This window comes from Ixodes scapularis, unplaced genomic scaffold (genome assembly GCF_016920785.2).
Source record: "Ixodes scapularis isolate PalLabHiFi unplaced genomic scaffold, ASM1692078v2 PGA_scaffold3__209_contigs__length_174095766, whole genome shotgun sequence".
Lineage (NCBI taxonomy): Eukaryota > Metazoa > Arthropoda > Arachnida > Ixodida > Ixodidae > Ixodes > Ixodes scapularis.
In genome coordinates this window covers 150,714,116-150,735,940 of record NW_024609868.1, presented here as the reverse complement: position 1 = coordinate 150,735,940, position 21,825 = coordinate 150,714,116, and the positions used below count along the sequence as shown (strand labels likewise).

General features: G+C 42.4%; 1 protein-coding gene and 1 pseudogene across 1 annotated transcript; both read left to right on the top strand.

The window, feature by feature from the left end:
• The first annotated feature begins 995 nt into the window (after positions 1-995).
• On the top strand, positions 996-1,460 carry LOC115316643 (tachykinin-like peptides receptor 86C). Its single transcript, XM_029976077.3, has one exon. It carries the CDS (start codon positions 996-998, stop codon positions 1,458-1,460), a length of 465 nt encoding a protein of 154 aa, XP_029831937.3.
• Positions 1,461-13,546: 12,086 nt separating this feature from the next.
• On the top strand, positions 13,547-14,836 carry LOC115318338 (annotated as a pseudogene).
• Positions 14,837-21,825: the final 6,989 nt, after the last annotated feature.

Genomic DNA, 21,825 nt, shown 5'->3' with positions numbered 1-21,825 from the left:
ATTACTTCGAACTGATATTCCAAAGTATCACTCAAGTCGTGCTCGCGCTAACGATGTCGCGCAGGACAGGTGTCAGCTGTTTTGTTCTTGTTTGTTTTAATTCAAGAAGATACGAGATTTAACTCGAAGATATCAAAACTTTCGCTTCTTTCGGCAACCGTCTCGATATTACGAGATTCGGAGACTCTCAATGGTGCAACACTCCTAAAGAAATGAGAAGGGAAAAACGCTCGGTGCTCTATCAGCCACGAAGCTCCCAATTCTCCCGCGAACAGAGTGACGTAACGCTCTGTTCTCTTGCTGGAATTGGCGGCGGATTTGTGGGGTCGATCGAGAGGCCGCGAGGCTCTGTCGCCAGTGTGGGCCCGAACGACCGGAGATGAAGGACGATGTGCTCCGAGCCCGACGCTGCCTCCTGTAGCGCTCGGTGTTCTCTTGGCCCCGGCAAGTGTTTCAAACTGCTTGAAAGTTGTTGATGCTCGCATGTGCGGAATATTTGAGGCCTGACGTCCAGTCCAACCAGAGATCTGAATAGTAAGCATCAATATTTATTTTTGCTTCTTGCTTCTGAAGTTTGTGGAAAGAACTGATCGAGGATCGAATCAAAGAGTTTGGTGTTCGATGAGTTTTTTTTTATTTGTGTTTACTGCTTTCGTTGTTACAAGCGTCCTTCAACAGTCGCTTTGGAATAGTCGAAAGCTTAGAGGCATTATTTTCCCATATGTAGAAAAGTGTAATGATAAAAGAAAGTTAAAATGTTTTTTCAGTGATAGGAAAGATGACAAGTATTTTAATCATATTCTTTTGGTCTCGATATCCACAAGAAGCAGCATATTCCCATTTGAACGTTTGCAATGAACTAAGGCAGCGGAAGCAGATAAGCCAAGGCATTCAGGTCGGCTTCTACGCGTGGAAAACCAAATAAAAGACGATCAGCAGAAAATATCACTTTTGACTTTCTCTTTCAGAGTGAGTCTCATCCTTGCAGCTCTAAAATGCTCGGCGACATCCCGGAACAACTGACGAACGGCACAGATATGGATCTTGACAGCCCACTTCCCAACTACGTGGAACTGCTACCGGGGTCCCTCAACGCATCAAGCAGACCTCTCATCATAGACGTGTCGACCAAGCGTCAGTGGGTGCTCGCGTGGTGGGTGCAGCTCATCTACGCACTGCTCTTTGGCACCATGGTCTCCGTGGCGACCTTGGGCAACGTCTTTGTGGTCTGGATTGTGCTCGCGCACCGCTCCATGCGGACGGTCACCAACTACTTCCTCGTGAACCTGTCCGTGGCGGACGCGATGACGGCCACCTTCAACGCCATCTTTAACCTGGTGTACATGCTCGAGAGTCACTGGGCCTTCGGCGACGTTTACTGCGTGTTTAGCAACTTTGTGGCCAACCTCACCGTGGCGTCGTCGGCGCTCACTATTGCGGCCATGAGCATTGACAGGTAAGCTCGAAGACGTATTCTTTCCTAAAGCTTGCCGGAAGTCCAAGGTGCTCAGGGCAGTCTTTCAGACAATGGTCATCGATAACTTTAAATACGTTTCTATGCACGTTTAAGGCTAACAAGTCGTGGAATCGTTTTTTATAGCAGGAAGCTTGCGCTGGAGGTCTAACACTTGAAGCTTCTTCCTGGCGTACTTATTCTGTTAGTGACTATAGACAAAAGCTCCGAGCCCCGACCGATGACCATCACGTGAACTGCTTTAGCTTGATGCGGGTGTAAATGTGGCTTCCCAAGTCGTTTCACTCTTAGCAAAAAAATAAAAAGAACGGCCGTGCTAGAACCTCCCCAGATAACACTCACCGTGTCAATCATTAAGGTCTATTGAAGCTCGATACATGATGAGCCCAATCACGAACGCTTTAGCCAAATTATAGAGATTTTAACGTGGAGTGGACCCTGCCGCTAGCACGTGAAGTTTCAGACTCTGTGCCGCAGCATTGACGTTGTTTTTGTTGTAAGTTCATTTTTTTCCGTTTTTGTTTGTTTACAATTACAACGATTTACTATTTAATTCCTCTAGAGGAAAGCAGGCGCACCAGCATACATTGATTTATGAAGTGTTAGAAACCATGTTTAATCAAACTTAGAATTCAATGTTTAGTTGGAAAATTGTAGATTAATGACTTCTAAAGGTACTGTTTAGATCCGCCTTATAAATTGTCAATCTCTCTCTATGAAGCATATAAAGATGCTTTCCAACTGCTCTTTCAGGGTTAGATATTGAGGCATTAGTAAAAGTGATGTTATTCTTCTGCGGATCACTCTGTGTTTTCAAACAGACACCTGATGACATTCGTAATACTCCTCTCTGCTGCTTTTTGGTGCTGCTATCAGCATATATGAAAGCATTAAGTGAATCAATTAGTATACGTACGATATTTTTATAACTAACAAATTTAGTTCGCTAAGTATACTAATATGTAACGATAAGCGATCGCTCTATTGTAAGTTATTAAGCGAGGAACTTCGTATTATCTTCTAGTGAGTTTGTTTAGTTAATCTAATAAGTTCGTTTACATAATTTTTTTTTAATTTTCACATAATTTTTTAATTATTTGTGCGAATGCTTTTAGCATTTTATTTGTCGTCTTTCTCCTATCATTTTCGTCTTTGCCTTTTCATGCATGACCTGTCCATATCTTTGTTCGATACTTTTACTTTGCGCTTTTGTATTTAAGAGGTTTACCCAACTAGCCCAAGAGTTGATTTTAATTGAGGAACTTGGTCCAAATATATAGTTTGGTGTAAAATGTTTCTCGTCTGGAATGTATTCGTTTATATATTTCCAGACTTTAAACACTATGGGGCGGTGGCACAAGTACCTTGCAAAGCCGGTGGTATTTCATAATTAAACTGCGTCCTTTTTATAATGAATATAATATAAATCGATCCACCTTTCCGAATGTGATGTCCTAAATAAACAAAGTACCAAACTATTTATGAAACGCCTTAAGTTTAAAGCTGTAAAAATTATATATCCAGAAGATATATTTGCGATTCAGTGGTTAATCGGGTTCATTGTGAAACTTTTATCTAAGTTATAATTAACGAAACAAACACTTTTGCACTATAAACATTTCCGCGAGAATTAAACTTTAATATAAAAGAGTTCTATTGCTGTGTCACTCTCTGACTTCATGCTCTCTTATAAATAGTCACACAATGTTCTTTTGGTTGGGTGGTTTTTGTACATTTATTTTGGAAACACAAAATCCTTGGGAAGATCAAAAGCAAAAAATTATCTAAAAATACTGCGATTAGCCAAAATACTGGGATTACCAACTCGCCCAACTTACAACAATTGTACTGGGATCATCATGTGAGCGCAGATAATCACCAAATGTGTAAGCTGTTATCGCTGTTAAAGGATTTGAATTGCTGACCTCTCACGTATAGTCTCAAACTTCTGTTCTAGATTGTTTGTTTTTGAAGATTTATATCTAAAAAAAGAAGGCATCGGGAAGCTCAAAAGCATATAAGATTTAGCCAAATGCTGGGATTATAGTCCACCCTTAAACTGAGACTGTAGCCAAAGCTTCAAGTGCGAGCTAACCCGCGCTCCTGACTTCGAGATGAGCATTTCTAGCGCGAGTGCTCGTTCTGCGGAAGAACGCTTCAAAGCAGCCACATCGAGCTCCAGTGCTTGTGGCTTTGGCGGTAGTCTCAACCTAATGTGAGCAAATATAAGGACCCAATGTTTAATCGGCCAGCCTGCACATCTAGCTGCCGAATAATTTGAATTGTTGCTCACTACAAGAAAGTAAATATAAAACCCTTCCATTAACTATAAACATAATTTTGAGTGAGTCTTTCGGCATTATCTCTGGAACGCGCCTCCGTTTGGTTTGCTTACAACGTCCACGTTGGTGGTCGATTGATTACCAGCTGCTGACGAGATGAAACTGTCACGTTCTTTCCTTTCCCAATCCTGGCGGCGGCGTGAATGCGATAGACGCCTGTTCTGCTACAGGCTGCTCTCAAGCTTGACAGCCTATGGAAGAAGCTTAGGCATCTAGGAGTTGGGATGTGTCTACGGCAGTGACGTTCGCGTTGGCTCGTACTCGCTGTTGCAATTTCTTTGACCAAATGCCGGGATTGTGACGTTCGTCAGCATGACACGCCGGCTTCTTTAATACCATTGGTTACGAGTTCGAGACCCCTTCGAAGCATCGGCGGTATACATGGGTGCATAACATACCAGTCGGTACGAGGTTCTGCTATCATAGCTGTGGTGTAACTGTCCTTCTGTTTTCTACACCTATTGTTGTAATTTCGCATTTCCGCGTCCGGCTCAGATTTTAACCTCTTACGTTTTCTTTGTATTTACCTCGACCTAATGTGATTGACAACACCATGGGATTGCAAAATCAATGAATCTAGCCGAATGTTGATTAATCTTTTGTTGGCTGTTTTATTTTCACCAAAACGTTAGCGATTTCAAGATATAGTTTATATGGTGTTGTGACTGTCGGCTGGTTAAAATCCGTATTTTTTTAAAAAAATCTGCATTTTGTGATTGTCTTTTTTAACAAACATTAGGCTGTCTTCTATCAAAGCACTCTATTCGCGCACGCGAATTGTGCATTAGGATTTGGACGGCCTGAAAAAGATTCTTTGACGAGCATGTGATTTAGTCTCCGTCAACGTAAGAAACGGCGAATGCGACGAGTCCCAAGCCTTGCTCCTCAGCCAATGATATTTCAGTATGAGCCGATGAGGACGCAGAAGATGCGACCATTGTCAATGATTATAGCCACGCTAAGTCCCAATTACGTACTTAGTCGCGCCAAGAAAAGCGAGTTCTTGTGAGGAGGAATATTGATAATTAATGTCACGGATGAAAAATTACTACACAAATGAGAACTGAAAGCTGTGTTTAACACGGCGATCTTGGATCTAAGAACTGAAAGGAAAAAAAAAAAAAAGGCACCACGTGCCTTACGTGGGCAATGGAAAGGCGACTCTTCCAAGGCAGAGTGCTTCCGCTGGTTTTGCACAGGCTGTGCGTACGTTTTAAACCAGAAAACTTCACAACCGAAAAGGGGCTGGACGCGTCGAGAAAATCGAATATCGATAAAAGAAAAGGACTGGGCTCAACTGGACTGACACACCGTTCCTCCGAGTTGCCAAATATGTCACGCTTGGGCGATGGAACGTGGGCCGCTTTAAATAATTTGGTTGACCTGCAGAACGATTTATTATATCGGTATTTCGCCGCAAATTTATTATATCGGTATTTCGCAGCAAATTTATTATATCGGCATTTCGCAGCAAATTTATTATATCGGCATTTCGCAGCAAATTTATTTGGACGCACAAATGAGTTACTTTACACAGTGCTTCGCAATTTTTCACAAAATGTGACTCTCGGTAGTGTAGAGGAGAATCGATATTTCTGTGTGAATGATTGAGTATTAAAGCGGATAAAAATATTATCATCCATGTAAGTCAAACCAATTTTATGTATTGTAAAAAAAAAAAAGGAAGAAAAATTTGCGGTTTGCTGCTTCATTTATTTGAATCGGACATACGCGTAGAAAGACTGAACGGATGTGTGTTCAATTGAACATTTTACACTTTAGTGAAGATAAACACCCGTCTTGTAAAAACGCCTAATTTCAGTTTCGTTAGAAAAGACAAAAAAAAAATACACCCTGACGTTAAAAAAAACACAAAAAAACACGAGCTATATTTTTGATTTGTGTCGGCATAAACCATTCTTTTGCATCGTTTAAATCCTACACCTTTCATTTAACATATGTTAGATTAGATGTGTACCTCTTAGGCCAAGCATTCAATCTGCTCGAATCGCTAAATCAACGGCAAGTTCAGACCAATTTCAAATCAGACATGAGATCTCTAGGCGGTATAATTCTTGTTTGCTTGTTCTTCTGCAAGCAAAAACAAGTAAAGCCTAGTACGTCTACTTTCCCGCAAAAGGACGCGAGAGTGCCAACCGATGCGATCTACGGAGAATGATCGGAGCAGGACACGGCGGAATATATTCACATTAAAAATAGCGCAAAAATACACACAAAAAGAAGAAAGAAGCACACAGGAAAAGCCCTAACTGTCAACTAAAACGCCTTTTTTTGCGCAATTTTTAATATGAATGTCACTTACCAACTTGCCCAGCAGACCAAGCTGAATATATGTTTCGACCTAAGAAAACAGTCTGCGCTCAGGCAACAAGCGTGACGTAATGATGACGTAGTATGACGTAAGCATGTGAAATATTATGATCAGTGCCACAGCGCCGAATGTTTTTTAGGTACAATGATGCGTTGAACCCCGGATTTCGCTGAGGTCGCGTCGTAGGCTGCAGTGATTGACTTTCCGAAGTGCTTCGAGGGAAATAGGGACGCGCTGGATGTCTTAGAGTCTACTCATTACCACTGGGTGGTTTTATATGAAATCCAACACGCGTGTCGGAGTGGCGTGTTGATTTGCCCCAACCAAAAATTATGTATTATGGCCCCATTTTTGTTATTAACGAATCCTTTTTCTTTAAATATCTTTTTTATTTCTCTTAAAAAAACAATTTTAAGTGGTGCAAGGTAAAATTAAGGCGGCGAAGCGGGCTAGTTGGTGCTTATCTTCAAAAAGTGAAGCACAGCGCGAAAAAGAAGACAACACAGACTGAAATAATAGCCCAGTACAAGCGCTTGCAATGTGTTCTTCTTTTACTCTGTGTTCTCGTCTTTTGTGCGCTGTGTAAAAATATTTGAATTGAGGTAAAATGCTATATTTAGGCTACTTGAATTTTGTACCCAGTTCTACCCAGTTGTACTCAAATAAATATGAAACAATAAAAACTCGCAGTGGTTGCTCTCCTAAATGTACGACGGGTGGTCTATTTTTTTGCTTTAAACTATATTGATTTGGCATATGTCACGCCTAAAATAAAAAGGTGAAGCATTAGATCTCTGATGTTTTGGTGGTATATATGGGGCGTTGTGACAAATGTGGACATATGTTGAGCGTCTTTGTTTTGGCTTGCTTATGTTTATTATTTCTGTTATATAGTATAAGTTACTAACGCACTCGTTAGGAATGTGATTCATTTTACATTTTGCATACTAAATGCCAAATGCCTGTCGGCCTATACATTTGCTGTCGACGGCTATAACTTTATTTCATCATTACAAAATAATTTATTCAAATTTTTGAAAAGTCATCAAAAAAGCATATCAACCATAATTTGAGCTCGCGCTATAAAAAAAAGTCAATTTGCATCATTCTTCTGTTTCGTTGTATGTTGTTCCCAATAATGCTGATTGGTTGTGCGCATAATCGAAATTTTCCTTTTTTGTTGTAATTTTCGTAGAAGTGCTTCGACGTATATACGTGAACCCGAATCGGCAAAAGAGGAGCTTCGCAAGTGAAATTTACTGCAAATGATTATAGGGTTAAAATGCGAAGCGGAGGTGGGTCGGACGTGTTTTGGTAGTTGAAGGGGCGACGGAAATTAAGGGTGGAGAAGGGGGAGGATAGAGGGAGCTGTTGCGGATGTGCCCCCATTAGGGAGACATGTCTGCTTTTACACCTCCGTTTTTCCAACGCTACCAGCAATGCAGTTTTCTTAACGAAATAATGGTGAGTGTGCATGGAAGCTGTTGATAAATTGAGGAGTCATAATGCAACACCCGATACTGTGGTGCGGAAAAGTTAGGAAACTTTAAAATCTAAGAAACGAAAACGGTAACATACCATGTCGATTTTTTAACGCACCTACTCTAATTGGAGACCTCCTTTTTTGAGACGCTACCCTAATGTTGTCTTTTTCTGTGATTTCAAAGTTGCTTAATTTTCCCCCTCCACAGTCTCATGTGTTCCATTATGATACATGCTTCTTCTTTCTTTCTTAAGGGGAAAGGTGGGGGGGGGGGGGGGTGTAGAAGTAGAGGAAAGTGGGAAGAGGGGCGGGGAAATTTTAATAAGGCCACTTGAGTCGGGCTGTTTATTTCTCTTTGTCTCAGTTAGTGTCTATAATATTTCTCAATCTCTCGTCTCGTGACAATCTCTGTGATGTTAAAACATAAGACGAGATATGGGACCGGCAGGGTTTGTGCTGCCGCTGTAATTTCAGCCCTCTGCTCGGGGTTTTTATGTTCAAAGATGCTTGTGTGCAGTTTCATCAATTGCTGTGAGTCACAGATTTCATTAAAACTCCTTACAATTGTCGAAATAAAAACAATATATCAACGCGATGACGCCAAGGAGCTCGCGTCGCAGAAAAGCCGGTATCGGCAGAGAGACGTAAAAAAATCCTGATTGGCCGATAGGGCCATGACGTCGCAGCTATATACCTCGCGGGAAGATTTCAAGCAACCCACAACTCTCACGTGAAACGTCACGACACGCGTGAAATGAAAGTGACTGAAACATGATATGTAATGCAAATTATAGGTCACCGCATGTCTCAAATGATTCTACTTCATAACTAGGGCTCCGTGTTATCGGATAAATCCGAAAAACTCCGAAAAACATCCGGCGGTAAATATTTCGTCATTTCGGATTTATCCGATAAACTCCGACTGTTTATGTGCCACCACCCCCCCCCCCCTCCCCCAAAGCAAAAAAAAAAATTATTTTATTTTTTTTACAATTTATTTAGCACGGAGTCAATGGTCCTGTGAAAGTGACACCATAATTATCTTTCAAATCATAGACCGTTGCTAAAGGGTGTCTTGCCGCTTGTCTCGTCGAGGTTGATTCAGGGCAACAGGTCATTGTACATTCGGGTCACGACAAAAGCCACTCTTTTGGTTTCCAGTTGGAGCCATCCGATCTGTGATTTAAAGAAAGGAAAAGTTATGTTTTTGTAACAGTGAAAGCTAGGGACCATAGAGATTGCATTAAATAGGGAAGAGGGGCAGTTGAAACTTCTGAAACCACTCCACCTCGCCCGGCCGCGGAATAGATTGGTGGATGACTACGAGCTTCCTTGCAGCTACCTCCGGCAGTTCATTGATTTTAAGTTATCGACGTTGATCGAAGCCACACTTGTCTGCGACTTTTGTCCTGGCACCAATTAATAGTGCCAATGGCGATGGCACAAACGTCAAATTCTACTGAAGAAATTTTAATCGATACCAGCGCGTGTTATTTTTAATTTGGCATACGGTTACATCCGGTTATCATTTACATATTTATTTTTAATAGGAAACACTGTGAAATTAAACTCCGAATTTCGGAGAATTGGAAATCAAACAAATGTAAACTCCGATAAACTCCGAATCGCAAAAAAAATAAACTCCGAGAAACGCCCTCCGATTTTGACAAAAAATAAACTCCGAAAACACGGAGCCTATTATAACGTAATTAATCTGGCTTCAAGAAAAATTTGAAGCATTTCAGACGGGATTCGAACCCACGACGCCTTGGCTGAGAGTCACACGAATCGCAAAAAAATAAACTCCGAAAAACGCCCACCGATTTTGACGAAAAATAAACTCCAAAAACACGGAGCCCTATTCATAGCGTAATTAATTTGGCTTCAAGAAAAATTTGATGCATTTCAGACGGGATTCGAACCCACGACGCTTTGGCTGAGAGTCACACAGTCTACCGACTAGGCCGGCAAAGTCATGGTTGCATGGCCAATGAGAAGGCGATGCGAACGGGGCACGACATCGCTATCGCGTTCCACTGTTAAGGGCCAAGCTTAAGAGTCCTCCAATTTGTTAAATGAACGTGTTCGCTCTATGAAAAAGCACCTTCACGAGGATCTGCTGAGGTAAACCTTGCCCCCTCGCGAGGCTACTGCGATTAGGTATACTAACGTGCTTTGGCCACAATTGCTTCGCACGCCTGGCTGAAAACTGTATTGTGCCAGTAAGTTGAGCTCAAACTTCTGCCGATGTGTAGTTTTCAAGCGTGATATGCTCAGGGACGCCAAGGAGAAATTCCTGGTGGCGTGCTCAACACGACTCTTAAAAAATCCTCAAGCGCGCAAAAAAAAAAAAAAAAGAAGACAAATTGGGAAAGTCAGATGTGAAAAGAAAGTTAGATAAACTAGAAGCCGCATTCAGTTAAAATATTTTTTGAGAAAATTAGCTACCTTCTATTAGACAAAACCAAACACCTAAAACTTTCCAGCTTGTTGCTCCGGCTTCGCGTGTGGTGAGCTGTGGTTCAATGTGCGTCAAGATTTTGTTAAGCCGTTGCTCAGTCGGGAGAGATGCCAGCATTAGACATTCACTTCTGTCTGCGTTACGGTAATTCGCGATTAATTCCTGGAGCATCAAAATATCCCTCGTGAAAATTGACATGACTTCAGACTAACTTTAGAGTCTAAATATTACAACATTTTTGACGTACAAGGAGGGTCAGCGTCTAGGTATTGGACATGGCCGCAGGGTACAGCACATAGACGATATTTATTGTTTTATAAATCTAAACATGAAATATGACACAAAATTAAATAGGGATTACAAGGAAAGTCGTGGTCAAAACATACATAATAATACCTCTTTGGAATTCCTACCTGATGTTTCTTAAAGTCAAAACAGAGATTACAACAGTTTTGTCAGTTTGTCTAAGATAGATGAAGATGAACTCAAAACAAACCGTATTTGCGTCCACATGCTATAGCAATCTCTGTCTGTTTTTGCATCCGTTCAAAACTAAAATATACCTTCTACTAAATGACCCAAGCACCAAAAAGAATTTTACAAGTGCAGCTACATGCATTGCATGTGATGGCGTTTGTAGCAGAAGTTGTTGTAAACCAAAAATATAAAACAAATGTAATTTTGCACCCTCGCTCGTCAGCGCCTTATTTTGGTCATATACATCAAATCTTTTACACGGGAAAGGCAGACGCGTGCGGCGCGTAGACCTGAATTCCTAGCATTCTCGTTGATGTTTGGGTAAACTAATCTCCGTGAGCCTTTTACAAACCTGACCTCAGTACACTCACGATGAGGTGTTTCATTATTGCAAAACGTACACTCTGATACATGTTCTTTTTTATATAACCCGTGGTATTGAGTTTAAACAAAATATGTGAACGTCACTCGTTGTTGACACTTGACACAAATAAATTCATATGTAAAAAGAAAAAAAAAAACATCTAAGATGTTTACAAATGTCAGTGACTATTTCGACGTCCACCGTCAAAAAATTCCACAAAATATATCGACGTCTTTTACATCACTTCCGTAAAACGTCAAGATAGTGTCTTTATTATTTCAACGTCCGCCATTAATACCGCCGTCGCAGCGGTAGGGTGGAAGCTGTTTTGTGGTTTTGTACTGTTTAGTTTCTGATGGTGTCGTCTGTTGTGTTGTGTTGTGTTGTGTTGACGTTTTGAAGGACTCATCCGGTGCGTTTCTAAGAAGTTTTGGTCCTAGTCGGCAGAAGAAATGTCTTAAGCAGCGTGTGTGAAGAACTGGTTCGACAGTTGATTCTTTTGGACCCGCCACGTCCGGCGGCGATGTTCTGAGCTTGCATGTTGTTTTGGCACGCGTCTCACTTAAAACCGTTAAATCTACAACAAAGACGAGCTGGATATCTCTCTATCTTCCCTGCGCGTAAAAAATGGAAATGCGTACACTACGTAACACAGACATTCGGCACGCTTATTGCGCCTTCATGTCGTGCGAGCGCGTTTTCTTATGGTTGCAGTATCGCTTTGCGTCTGACTCCCGCCTTGTTTTTAAGCGTGCTTATTGAGTTTGTCAATTTGTTTAGATTTTCTCTTTGGTTCGTGTATAACCAGCCGGTTAACTGACTTAACTACGCAACGATCGGGATTTTCAATAAAAGATTGTGAATGCAAACATTGCCTCCTTGTTTCGACCGGTGCGAACGAACACAGGTTTTGGCGCGGTTGTGCGAGGTACACGCGTTTTTGAATCAACTGTAAATTTTATGACACGGCATTCAACACTTTGTTTATATAAAACATGCGATATAAAACATAAAAAGCAGTAGCGCCGTATTTTATAATGGTGAGCACAACCAAGCAAACGTAACATGCGGATTGATATAGCTGATGTATGTACGTCGAGAAGGTGTTTTTTTTTCTTGTTTTTTTTTTGCATTTCATAATATCTAAAACGTTTTAAGAACAGCAGCTAACTGGATGACATCTGTTTTCGGAAAATGCATGTCGAACGGTCGAACCGCGATGCTGCCTGCAAGATAGTTTTTTTTTTTCGTCTTTTTGTTTTTTGTTTTTTTGGTCCCGGACCGAAGCTCGCTCCTAAGTTCTAAGTTTGGGACGTCAAAATAATTACGCACATATTTTGACGGTGGACGTGAAGACGTATTTGGATATGATTCTACGTCTTCAGGACGTGGCGTCACGGACGTTAAAATAATATTAAAAGTATTTTGTAAGTGGACGCCGAAATAGTCCCTACCTTTACAAATATTTGTAACGCGAAATTAGAGCACAGCTCTTGAGGATGAGGAGGGGAGGGTATTTCCCTGCTCGTCCCCCTCCCTCCCCCATCCTCCTCCTCCTCCTGCCCTCCTCCTCCCGTCCTCCTCCTCCCCTCCTGCTCCTCCTTTTTCCGTTCGCCTCCTCCTTTCGTCCTCCCCTCCTACTCCCGTTAAATTTCTCCGCTAAATTTAGAGACAATTTCCCCTCTAACTCTTTCAAGCACGGTGGTTAGCACCTCATACCACCATTTCAATATTTTTTCCCCTTGTGGCATGGTGGTTTGGGTAAGAAACCACCAGAGCCTCTCTTTCTCTAGCTTCGCGCTGCTTACACCAGATGGCGCTAGCTTCCTTGCGCGCTCCAACCACGTGGAAAAAAAGTTTTGTTGACGCTCTCCGGCTGCTATGGCGCCTCCCACGTTTGATCCCAAAAGATTTTACAAATTAGAAGGTAAGTGCTTACTCTACAATACTGATAACAGCAAAAAAGAAAGTATGTGAGTGTACAATATATAATCTGCAAGAAAATAATTACGGCACTTCATTATGGCTTAGCGTCTCTGTGTTGCATGTGGTGGTCATCAGAAGTAGCCACCATTCCTGAAGTGACTTGAGCTTTCTCATTGCAAATCCGGTGACCAGTGTGCTGAGGTCTAAAATGTAGGCAAATTATGTAAAAAATAAAGTGCTCATTCTCATTGTTTGCTGTTACAGAGGAAGAATATGAGGACATACCGAGCGACTGCGACAGTTTTGTAGGAGGAGATGAGTCAAGTAACAGTGATTCCGACTATGATGCCAATGATGATTCTGGTGCAAGTCCTCAAGAAAACTCGCCAATGAAAAGAAAGGACATTCACACTGTGAGTGACACCTCAGACACAGAAACGGATGACGACCCGCCAGTAACCATCTCAAAAATTCCCGTGTGGAGTGCGACTTATCGGGTGTGTCCGCCACTCGCCTTTTTGGTCTGAGCCTGGTGTTCCTAGTCACATCACGGACCTTGGGGACAAAAGTCCATTTGGCATTTTTAGTCTTTTGTGGACCCCATCCTGGATGCAAAGCGTGGCTTTTCAAACCAACCTGTATGCTCAGCAGGACCGCAAGTCATACACACCCGCATCGGAACAAGAGATGCGTTGCTTTTTGGGCCTGAATCTTTTGATGGGAATCAAACGAAGCCCAAGCTACCGGGACTACTGGTCCAGTGCACCTGACCTTCATGATCCATTCATCTCGAAACTGATGACAGTGAACAGATTTGGTTGGTTTTTATCACACCTTCATCTGAATGACAATGTCCTGCAGCCTCAAAGGGGTCACCCTGACTTCGACAGGCTGTACAAGGTGCGGCCACTTCTTACCGAGCTTTCAACAACCTTTGCAGACAACTACCTGCCCACGGAGTTTGAGGCGATTGATGAATCGATAATTAAGTTCAAGGGCAGGAGTTGTCTGAAACAGTACATGCCGAAAAAGCCGGTGAAGCGCGGCTACAAGGTTTGGATGCTGTGTGCCTGCACTGGGTACAATCTTAAGTTTGAGAGCTATTCCGGAAGATCGGAAAGCGGCGTCCAAAAGGAGTTGGGCGCGCAGGTGGTTAAGAACATGTGTCAAGGCCTCGCTGGTAAATACCACCGGGTGTTTTTTGATAACTATTTTACCAGCTATAATCTTCTGAAGGAGTTGAGAGAGGCAGACATCTATGCATGCGGAACAGTCAACTCAAACCGAAGACAATTGCCGAAATTACAAGCCGACAAATCAATGACAAGAGGGGACACAGACTATTCAGTGAGTGATGAGAGCCTGTGCTGCTTCAAGCGGAAGGACAAGAGAACAGTTTACCTCTTGTCGAACTTCCATGACCCGGCAGATGAAGTCGAAGTTGACAGAAAAAACAAGGACGGAACTGTCAGCAAGGTACCCTGCCCTGCAGCCTTGCAAGACTACAACCGCAATATGAATTTCGTTGACAAGTTTGATCAACTGAAAGGTCAATACCAGGTTGACAGAAAATCACGGAAGTAGTGGCACAGGATTTTCTTCCATTTTCTCGATTGCTGCGTTGTGAATGCGTTCATAATCTTCAAAGAACTTGAAGATTCCGAAAAGATGACCCTCAAAGACTTTCGCAGAAGTGTTATTGCATCATGGACTGCAGAAGGACAAGTTGGCTCTAGCTCTCAGCGAAAGTCATCAACCCACCAGACTGTCCAACTGAAAAAGTCAAAGCCCTACGTAGCCCCGATCATCCGTGTCACTGAGTCCAAGCACCAGCCAAAGAAAGGCACGTCACGGAGGTGTGCAAATTGCAGCACGAAAGCGCAACCCACCAGAACAACACGGATGTGCGAAACCTGCAGCGTCCCACTCTGCCTTAGGAAAGAAAAAAATTGCTTCTCGGATTTCCACAGGAAGTGATTTGGATGCCCTTCGAACATGGTGGTTACCTGAACTGACCACCCGATATATTCCCATCTACACTGATTTAATTTTTTGTTTTTGCCAGAAACGAGTTTTCTTGTCCGTAGTTCACTGTTTAATCAATAAAGTTCCGTTTTTTTTGCTAAAACGAACTTTTGTGCCTGAAAGAGCTAAACCTAGCGGGGAAATCGACGTCACGTGCCCTCAACATCAATTCTGTTGCCCCGCTAAAATTAACGGGCAAAATGACGTCACATGACTGTGTGTCACGTCAACCAAAAAAAAAAATCAGTTTCTGCGCTAGACTTAGCGGGAATATTGACGTCACCTGACCTTAAGACAAATTCAATTTCCCGCTACAATTAGCGGCGCGGTTACGCCGACGTCGACGGCGACGCCGCGAAACGCGGAAACGGGCGACTAAAGGGGCATTCCCACCGGCGATGTAAGCAATCGCGCGATGCGATTAGGTCGCATCGCAAAAACAGCTATATGGTCACACCGGCGTGCGTGATGAGCGAGTCCAACGCCTTTGTGGCGAGTCGTTTCTCAAAAACCCTCGCTCCGGACGCCGTTTATTGGCTCAGCCGCTCCGCGACTAGATCGCATCGCAAAAAACTCGGGTCGAGTAGCGACTGCTCAAATCGCGTCGCTTTTTGCCCGCGATGATCGCTTTTGCGATGAAAGTTATCGCGCGACTAGATCGCATCGCCGGTAGGAACGCGCCTTAAGAGCTGAGCCCTAAAAGGAAACCTGGAGCAGTTAGGGGACTGGAATGCTAGCGACAACACCAGGTCTACCGTTCGTAGATATAAGGAATTTACTAGATCGTTCCGATGGTTCCGATAACGATAGCGATAGCACCGGACCCAGTCAAGCTAGCTCTTGGTAGTTTTTTTCTGTGCCCTTGGCATAATGTTGCTGAAATGAAGTCCGATTCAATTAAACTAAATTCAATAGCCGATACACCACAGCCGCCTTTGCGCATGCATAGTATCAGTATCGCGTATCGTTTAGGGGGGTATCGGAGGTATAAAAAGGATCCACTAAAACACTTTATCATCTGTTTTAACAACCGTTAGAACTCGTCGGAGGGGGGGGGGGGGGAGGGAAGGGTAAAAATATATCAAACCAAAGAACACAGACAAGATGAGGGACAAATATGTACACATCACGACACTGTTAGCGCGAACACGACATCGGTGCACTTTCGTATTTTACTCCTCAGTAGTGTTAGCGAGCACGAACTTTTATCGCTTTTCGTAGCAGCAACAACTTAGATGAAATCCTTTGGTTCCAAAGAGAAAAACTGGAAAAACCGGCGATCGCTTGTTCGCGCTAACAATGTCGCGATCTGTACATGTATATACTAAACTTAGATAAACAACAATATGCACCCCGACTCTAGCAGTGTTGCCAATTTAGCGCTTTTCCCGCTAAACTTAGCGGTTTTGGGTTCTGTTTTGCGGGATAAATTATTGTTTTGCGGGAGGCGGGATTTTTAGCCGGTGTTATGTAACTTTGGCGATTTTTTTAGAGATATGAAAGTTATATATTCCTTTACTGTAGACAAGGCACCTGTCCTATCCATAATCAGCCACAGTCGTCTTCGCTTACTCTCAGTAATGTTTTGGTCCGTGAGAGTGACGCCTGTGACGTCATAAAGACATTAAGGCGTCGAAAATCGGAAAATGCCCCCCTGTTTTGTGCGAGCACGCTTGAACAGCATGAATGTTCCAATGTTCCCTTGACGTTGTTTTCACTGCTGCGTGAAATGGGCCCAGTGAAGTACGCTCAAAAGTTTTGAAAAGACTGGCTACAAGACCCAAAAGTTAAAGACTGGCTACTGGAGCTTTGTGGTGATAGCAGACGAGCCAGGTGCCGCTATTGCAGAAAAGAACTATCTGCGAAGCACATGGATTTGGTCCCGCACGCTGCAACGAAGAATCATGTTTTGGCCGGTGCACCTTTCTTCTCCAGCAGGCAGAACACTCTACGAGTTAAACGGAAGTCTGACCAGTCACGCACTGCTGAAGGGTCCCTTGCCATGTTCGTCTGCGCTCACTCCGCAATTTTGGCTTCGGATCACCTGGGCTAACTGTGGCGTGGCGCGACAGATTTCTAATCAAAACATAAGGAAAGCTCCATTTAAGATGGCATTGATATGATCTATACTGTTATTATACATTTGGGCAAGAATTAAAGCAAAAATGAAATTGTTAAAAACGCATTTTTGCGCTGTGTTTTGGATTTAGCGCTTTTTAGCGGTTTTCCGACTGCGGGTTCTCAATTTTTGAGTTGGCGACACTAGACTTTAGTATACGAACTTAGATGAGCAATCAATCTATCAATCAATGTTTTTATTGAGGTGCCCGGGAACAACCTTGCATCTCGAAGGGCGCGACAAACAGTGTTGGGGGTCTTAAAAGTGTTATCCCAGTAGTGCCTAAGCACTACTGTTTCCAAAAATAGTGATCTAAAAGTTGGTAGCGAGAGGTCGTTAAAGAGGTTATCAGATCTTTGGAGACTAGAACCGTAAGCTACACTACGCAGGATGCCATTCAGTAAGGAGTTCACTTTACACTCTAATAGGCAGGCACGTAGCCAGAATTTTGTTTCGGGGGGGGGGGGGGGGGGGGGGGGGGGTCGCCCATGGCAAAATGCTGTATGAGGGGGAGGGGGAGAGGAGGTCCCAGCAAAATGGAAGATTTCGAGGGGGGTGGGGCTCGGGCCGCATGGGCCTCCTCCCTGGCTACGTGCCTGCTAATAGGGCTGTACACTGTCTGAATACATTTATTCCCTAACGGAGAATACTATAAACAAGGGCGTGCGTCAGAAGTCTTCTTGTTGTGATGGGAAGAACTATGCGAAGATTATATAAGGTGCACGATGCGGCTCGTAATTTCTTAAAAAATATAGAAGATTTGAGAGTTCCATGACAGGCTGCAATCAAAATAAAGTCCTTGATATTTCGTACTGTTCACTTAAACAATTGGCGCACATTCGCAAGAAACACACTCTTACGTGTGAAGAAAATTGGTTTTTCTAAAAGAACCTGTTTGAGTGGACTACGAAAGCACACTAGTTGTGTTTTCTTCGCGTTTATTCTAATGACGTTTGCTGAAAACCAGTTCATGGGCCGAAATACATCTGACTGGAATAGTTCAACTGCTTCATGGTAGCGTACATGGCTCGACAACAGGACAGTATCGTCAGCGTATTGAAATACTGTGCAGAAGTTGAACGCCTTCGGAAGATCATTGACATAGATGTTAAAAAGAAGAGGCGATAGTATAGAGCCCTGTGGAACACTAGCCTTTAGGGACATTTTCAAACTCCGAGCTCCACATATTGAAACGAGTTGTGTACGACTTGACAGAAAGTTCTCTAGCAGTCTCTAAAAAGGGCCTCCTAAGCCGAGGCTGAACAGCTTATTTAAAACTACCTTACGTAAGATAAGGTACTTTTAATAATACTACTACTACTACCACCACTACTACTACTACTACTACTACTACTACTACTAATAATAATAATAATAATAATAATACATGTTTATTGTCACAGCAGGCATCAGTACTCAAGTGACAGGCTCGTCTAAGCCTTTATAGGCTTGTACGACTGAGCGGGGCAAGTCAAACAGGTGAAAAAAGAGAACCATAATCATTTACACATACAAGAAAGCTTTCAATAAAAAGCCCCAAAACAAAACAAATGCCAACAAAAAGAAAAAGTGCAAGGATTAGCCCCATTAGGCAATTTAACTTTCCAAAATATTTGAACGATGCCATTTTTTTAACATTGCCTTGCCAGTAATACTGTATATATCCTCAGGAAGAGCGTTAAAGACCTCTGAAACATAAGAACGGCGCAGGTTCTTCCCATATCTAGTCACACATCTTCCCACATTAAAGCGAGGAGAAACAGGAAGAAGGCGTGCAGGCGTCTGAAGCGTTTTAAAATTGCTGTTCCAAAAGTGTCGGAGCACTAATGTTTCCTTGAATAAATAAAGCAATGGAGGCATCTGCATGTCACTAAACAAAATTTCACTGGATGAGAAAGTAGAATTGTATGCAACACTACGCAAGATTCCTTTCAGAATACTATTAATTTTAACCTGCCAGGACGCTGTGCAAAAGGCATGAATCGTAACTCCGTATCTCAAAACACTATAAGCAAGTGCACAGATAATAGTTTTTTTCACAGTGAAAGGTACAAACACTCATATTATACATCATGCAAGCCTCTTTTCGTAAAGCCCCACATACCTGAGCCATGTGTTTCTTCCAGGACATGTCAAATTAAAAATTGAGTCCCATGTATCTAGTTGAGTCTGTCCAGGGCACAGGCGTACAAAATCAGGGTTTATAAGCAGAACTGTGCAGGAATAAAGGAACATTGAAAAAGCCTGTTTTAAAGGATTTCTAAAACAAATAAGTTGGGCTTTTAGGGGGTTAACCTTTATGTGATTAGAACTATACCAATCCATTAGGTGGAAAACATTTGATTGCAAAATGTTTACAGCTTTGGAAAAGTCTACATGACGTGAAACAAGTAAAGTATCATCCGCATGTTGAAATAATCTACATCCATAAATAAGATTCCAAGCCCTTAACATAAATGTTAAAAAGCAAAGGAGACAACGCCGATCCCTGAGGAACACCGGCTTGTAAAAAATGCGAGGTACTGTTTACTTCGGTTATAGAGACGACTTGTGCTCCTCTGTCCAACAGATTCGCTAACAATGAATGGAAAGGGCCGCAGAAACCGAATTTCCATAGCTTTTTTAGAAAAGGTTCGTGGTTTACCGTATCAAAAGCTTAATTAGCATCCGAGAATACTGCACCAGGGAACATGTTACCTTCAAATGTCGAATATATTTCATTAGCCACATGTTCCAAAAGTTGCCGTGTGCCACTTCCAGAAACAAAGTCGTACTGCCTGCTGGATACCAGTGAGCAGTTCTCAATAAAATTATTCATAATGTAAAAAATATGTCTCTCAAAAATTTGTTCAAGCACGGATAAAATCGAGATTGGACGGTAAATTTCTATATCTTTAGATTGGCCACCCTTAAATATGTGCCTTACAACGGCAGTCTTTAACTGGTTAGGAATCACGCCTGACACAATAAAGCTGTTCATCGTGAAAATAATAACATCTTTAACATATTCCAAATTACGCTGAAGACAACCGACAGTTATGCTATCTATGCCAGGCGACCTGCTAGGTTTAATGCTGAAGAGCGAAGAGTGCAAGTAATCTTTGTTCATTGGGAAGAGAAAAGCAGAGGTCTCGTTACTTTCTATCTCAGCCTCAGTCTCAAACGTACCTTGTAAAACACCGGTGGGATTGAAAAAAAAAAAAAAAAATTGAAACGTTCTGCTATTTCCGTGAAAATTTCACCGAAATTACTCTTTACCACGTCGTTCACAGTTCACCTGCAATTCGAACCTCGCAAATAGTTAACAATAGACCAAGTTTCCGCAGAGCAGCCACGCGCCTTTGCAAACTTTCCCTTAAAATGTTGTCGTTTAGCGGAACAAAGTAACGCGTTAGCTTTGTTTCTCGCTACACGGAACTCGAAACTTAATTCGTTATCCGTTGGGGCTCGGCGACTACGAGCACATCGAACGTCTTTTTCTTTAATGGCGGCGAGGACGTCCTCATTTAACCTAGCACACTCAGGTTTCCGTTTTTTTATTGCCACAGTAAGTTTGGATAAGTCGTTGGAGGATTTGATTGGCTGTACGAATTTTCCGTGAACATTGAATTCAGGAACTGACTTTCGGAATCACCTCCAGTCAAAGGACGAAACGAGTCGGTCAGGTACATTATTGTCAGTGATTTGCATTTTATGTCTATTATCGCTATCTATCCTGGTATTCGCAGGCGCCCCAACTGACATGCAATAAAATAACGATCGGCCAGTTTTTGAGAGATAACTGACGACATGACCGCAGTATTTCGAGCTCTGACACAAATATGGTCAATTGATGACGACACCAATTTATCTACTAAAATTTCTTCTCTCGTAGGAGCATTAATGACGCATTCCACGCCTTCATTAGCCAGTATGTTGAGATAATCAGATACTTCAGATCTATCCTGCTTCGCTGTGTCTATGTTGAGATCTCCCACCGAACAGAACTGTCCCCTGTTATTCACATCTGGCGTAATCCCAAGTATTTCGCTGTGTAAACATATTCAATAGGTGAGCAGGTGCAGCTATCACACTTTGACGTGTAGAGCACAAATGAAAAATCAAGGCAATTACGTTTTATTGGACTGCAGAAACACAAAAGTTTTGTTTTTTAAAGTTAATTTTGATAAGATATGTTTGAAACCAGTCCCTTACCTTTGTAGCATTAACTTGTAACATGTTAAGTGGACTGCGGAAATTTATATGGCGGGAAAGTGGCAACGTATCGACTGCGTATTGAAAGATGTCACCACCTGACATTGCCTTAGCGAGATCTTTCACATGCAGATTAAATATAAGAGGAGACGAAACTGAACTTCGAGGAACTCCGGCTTTAAGAAATACTTTGGCGCTCTGGGTATTGCTGACAGAAACCCACTGTGTCCGTTTCGTCAGAAAGTCTTCAAGCATATTAGAGAAAGGAACTCTAAACCCGTAGTCAAACTACTCTTTGATTAATATTTTGTGGCTGATAGAATCGAACGCCTTAAAAACATCTAAAAAGAGCGCAGGCATATTTGTTGTTTTCCAAAGTGTCGTACAACTTATCCACAAAATCTTCGAGAAGTGAATCCGTGCCACGTCCCGGGATAGAACCGTGTTGGGATGGCGAAGAAAGATCAAACTTTTCCATGAACGCCGTCATTGCTTTTAAAAGGTGTTTCTCAAGTATTAAAGATAAACACGAGAGAATAGATATTGGTCTGTAACTTTCTACGCTATCATGTTTTCCTCCTCTGCAAAGCGGTCTGACAATGGCGCTTTTTAGACCAACTGGAATGAC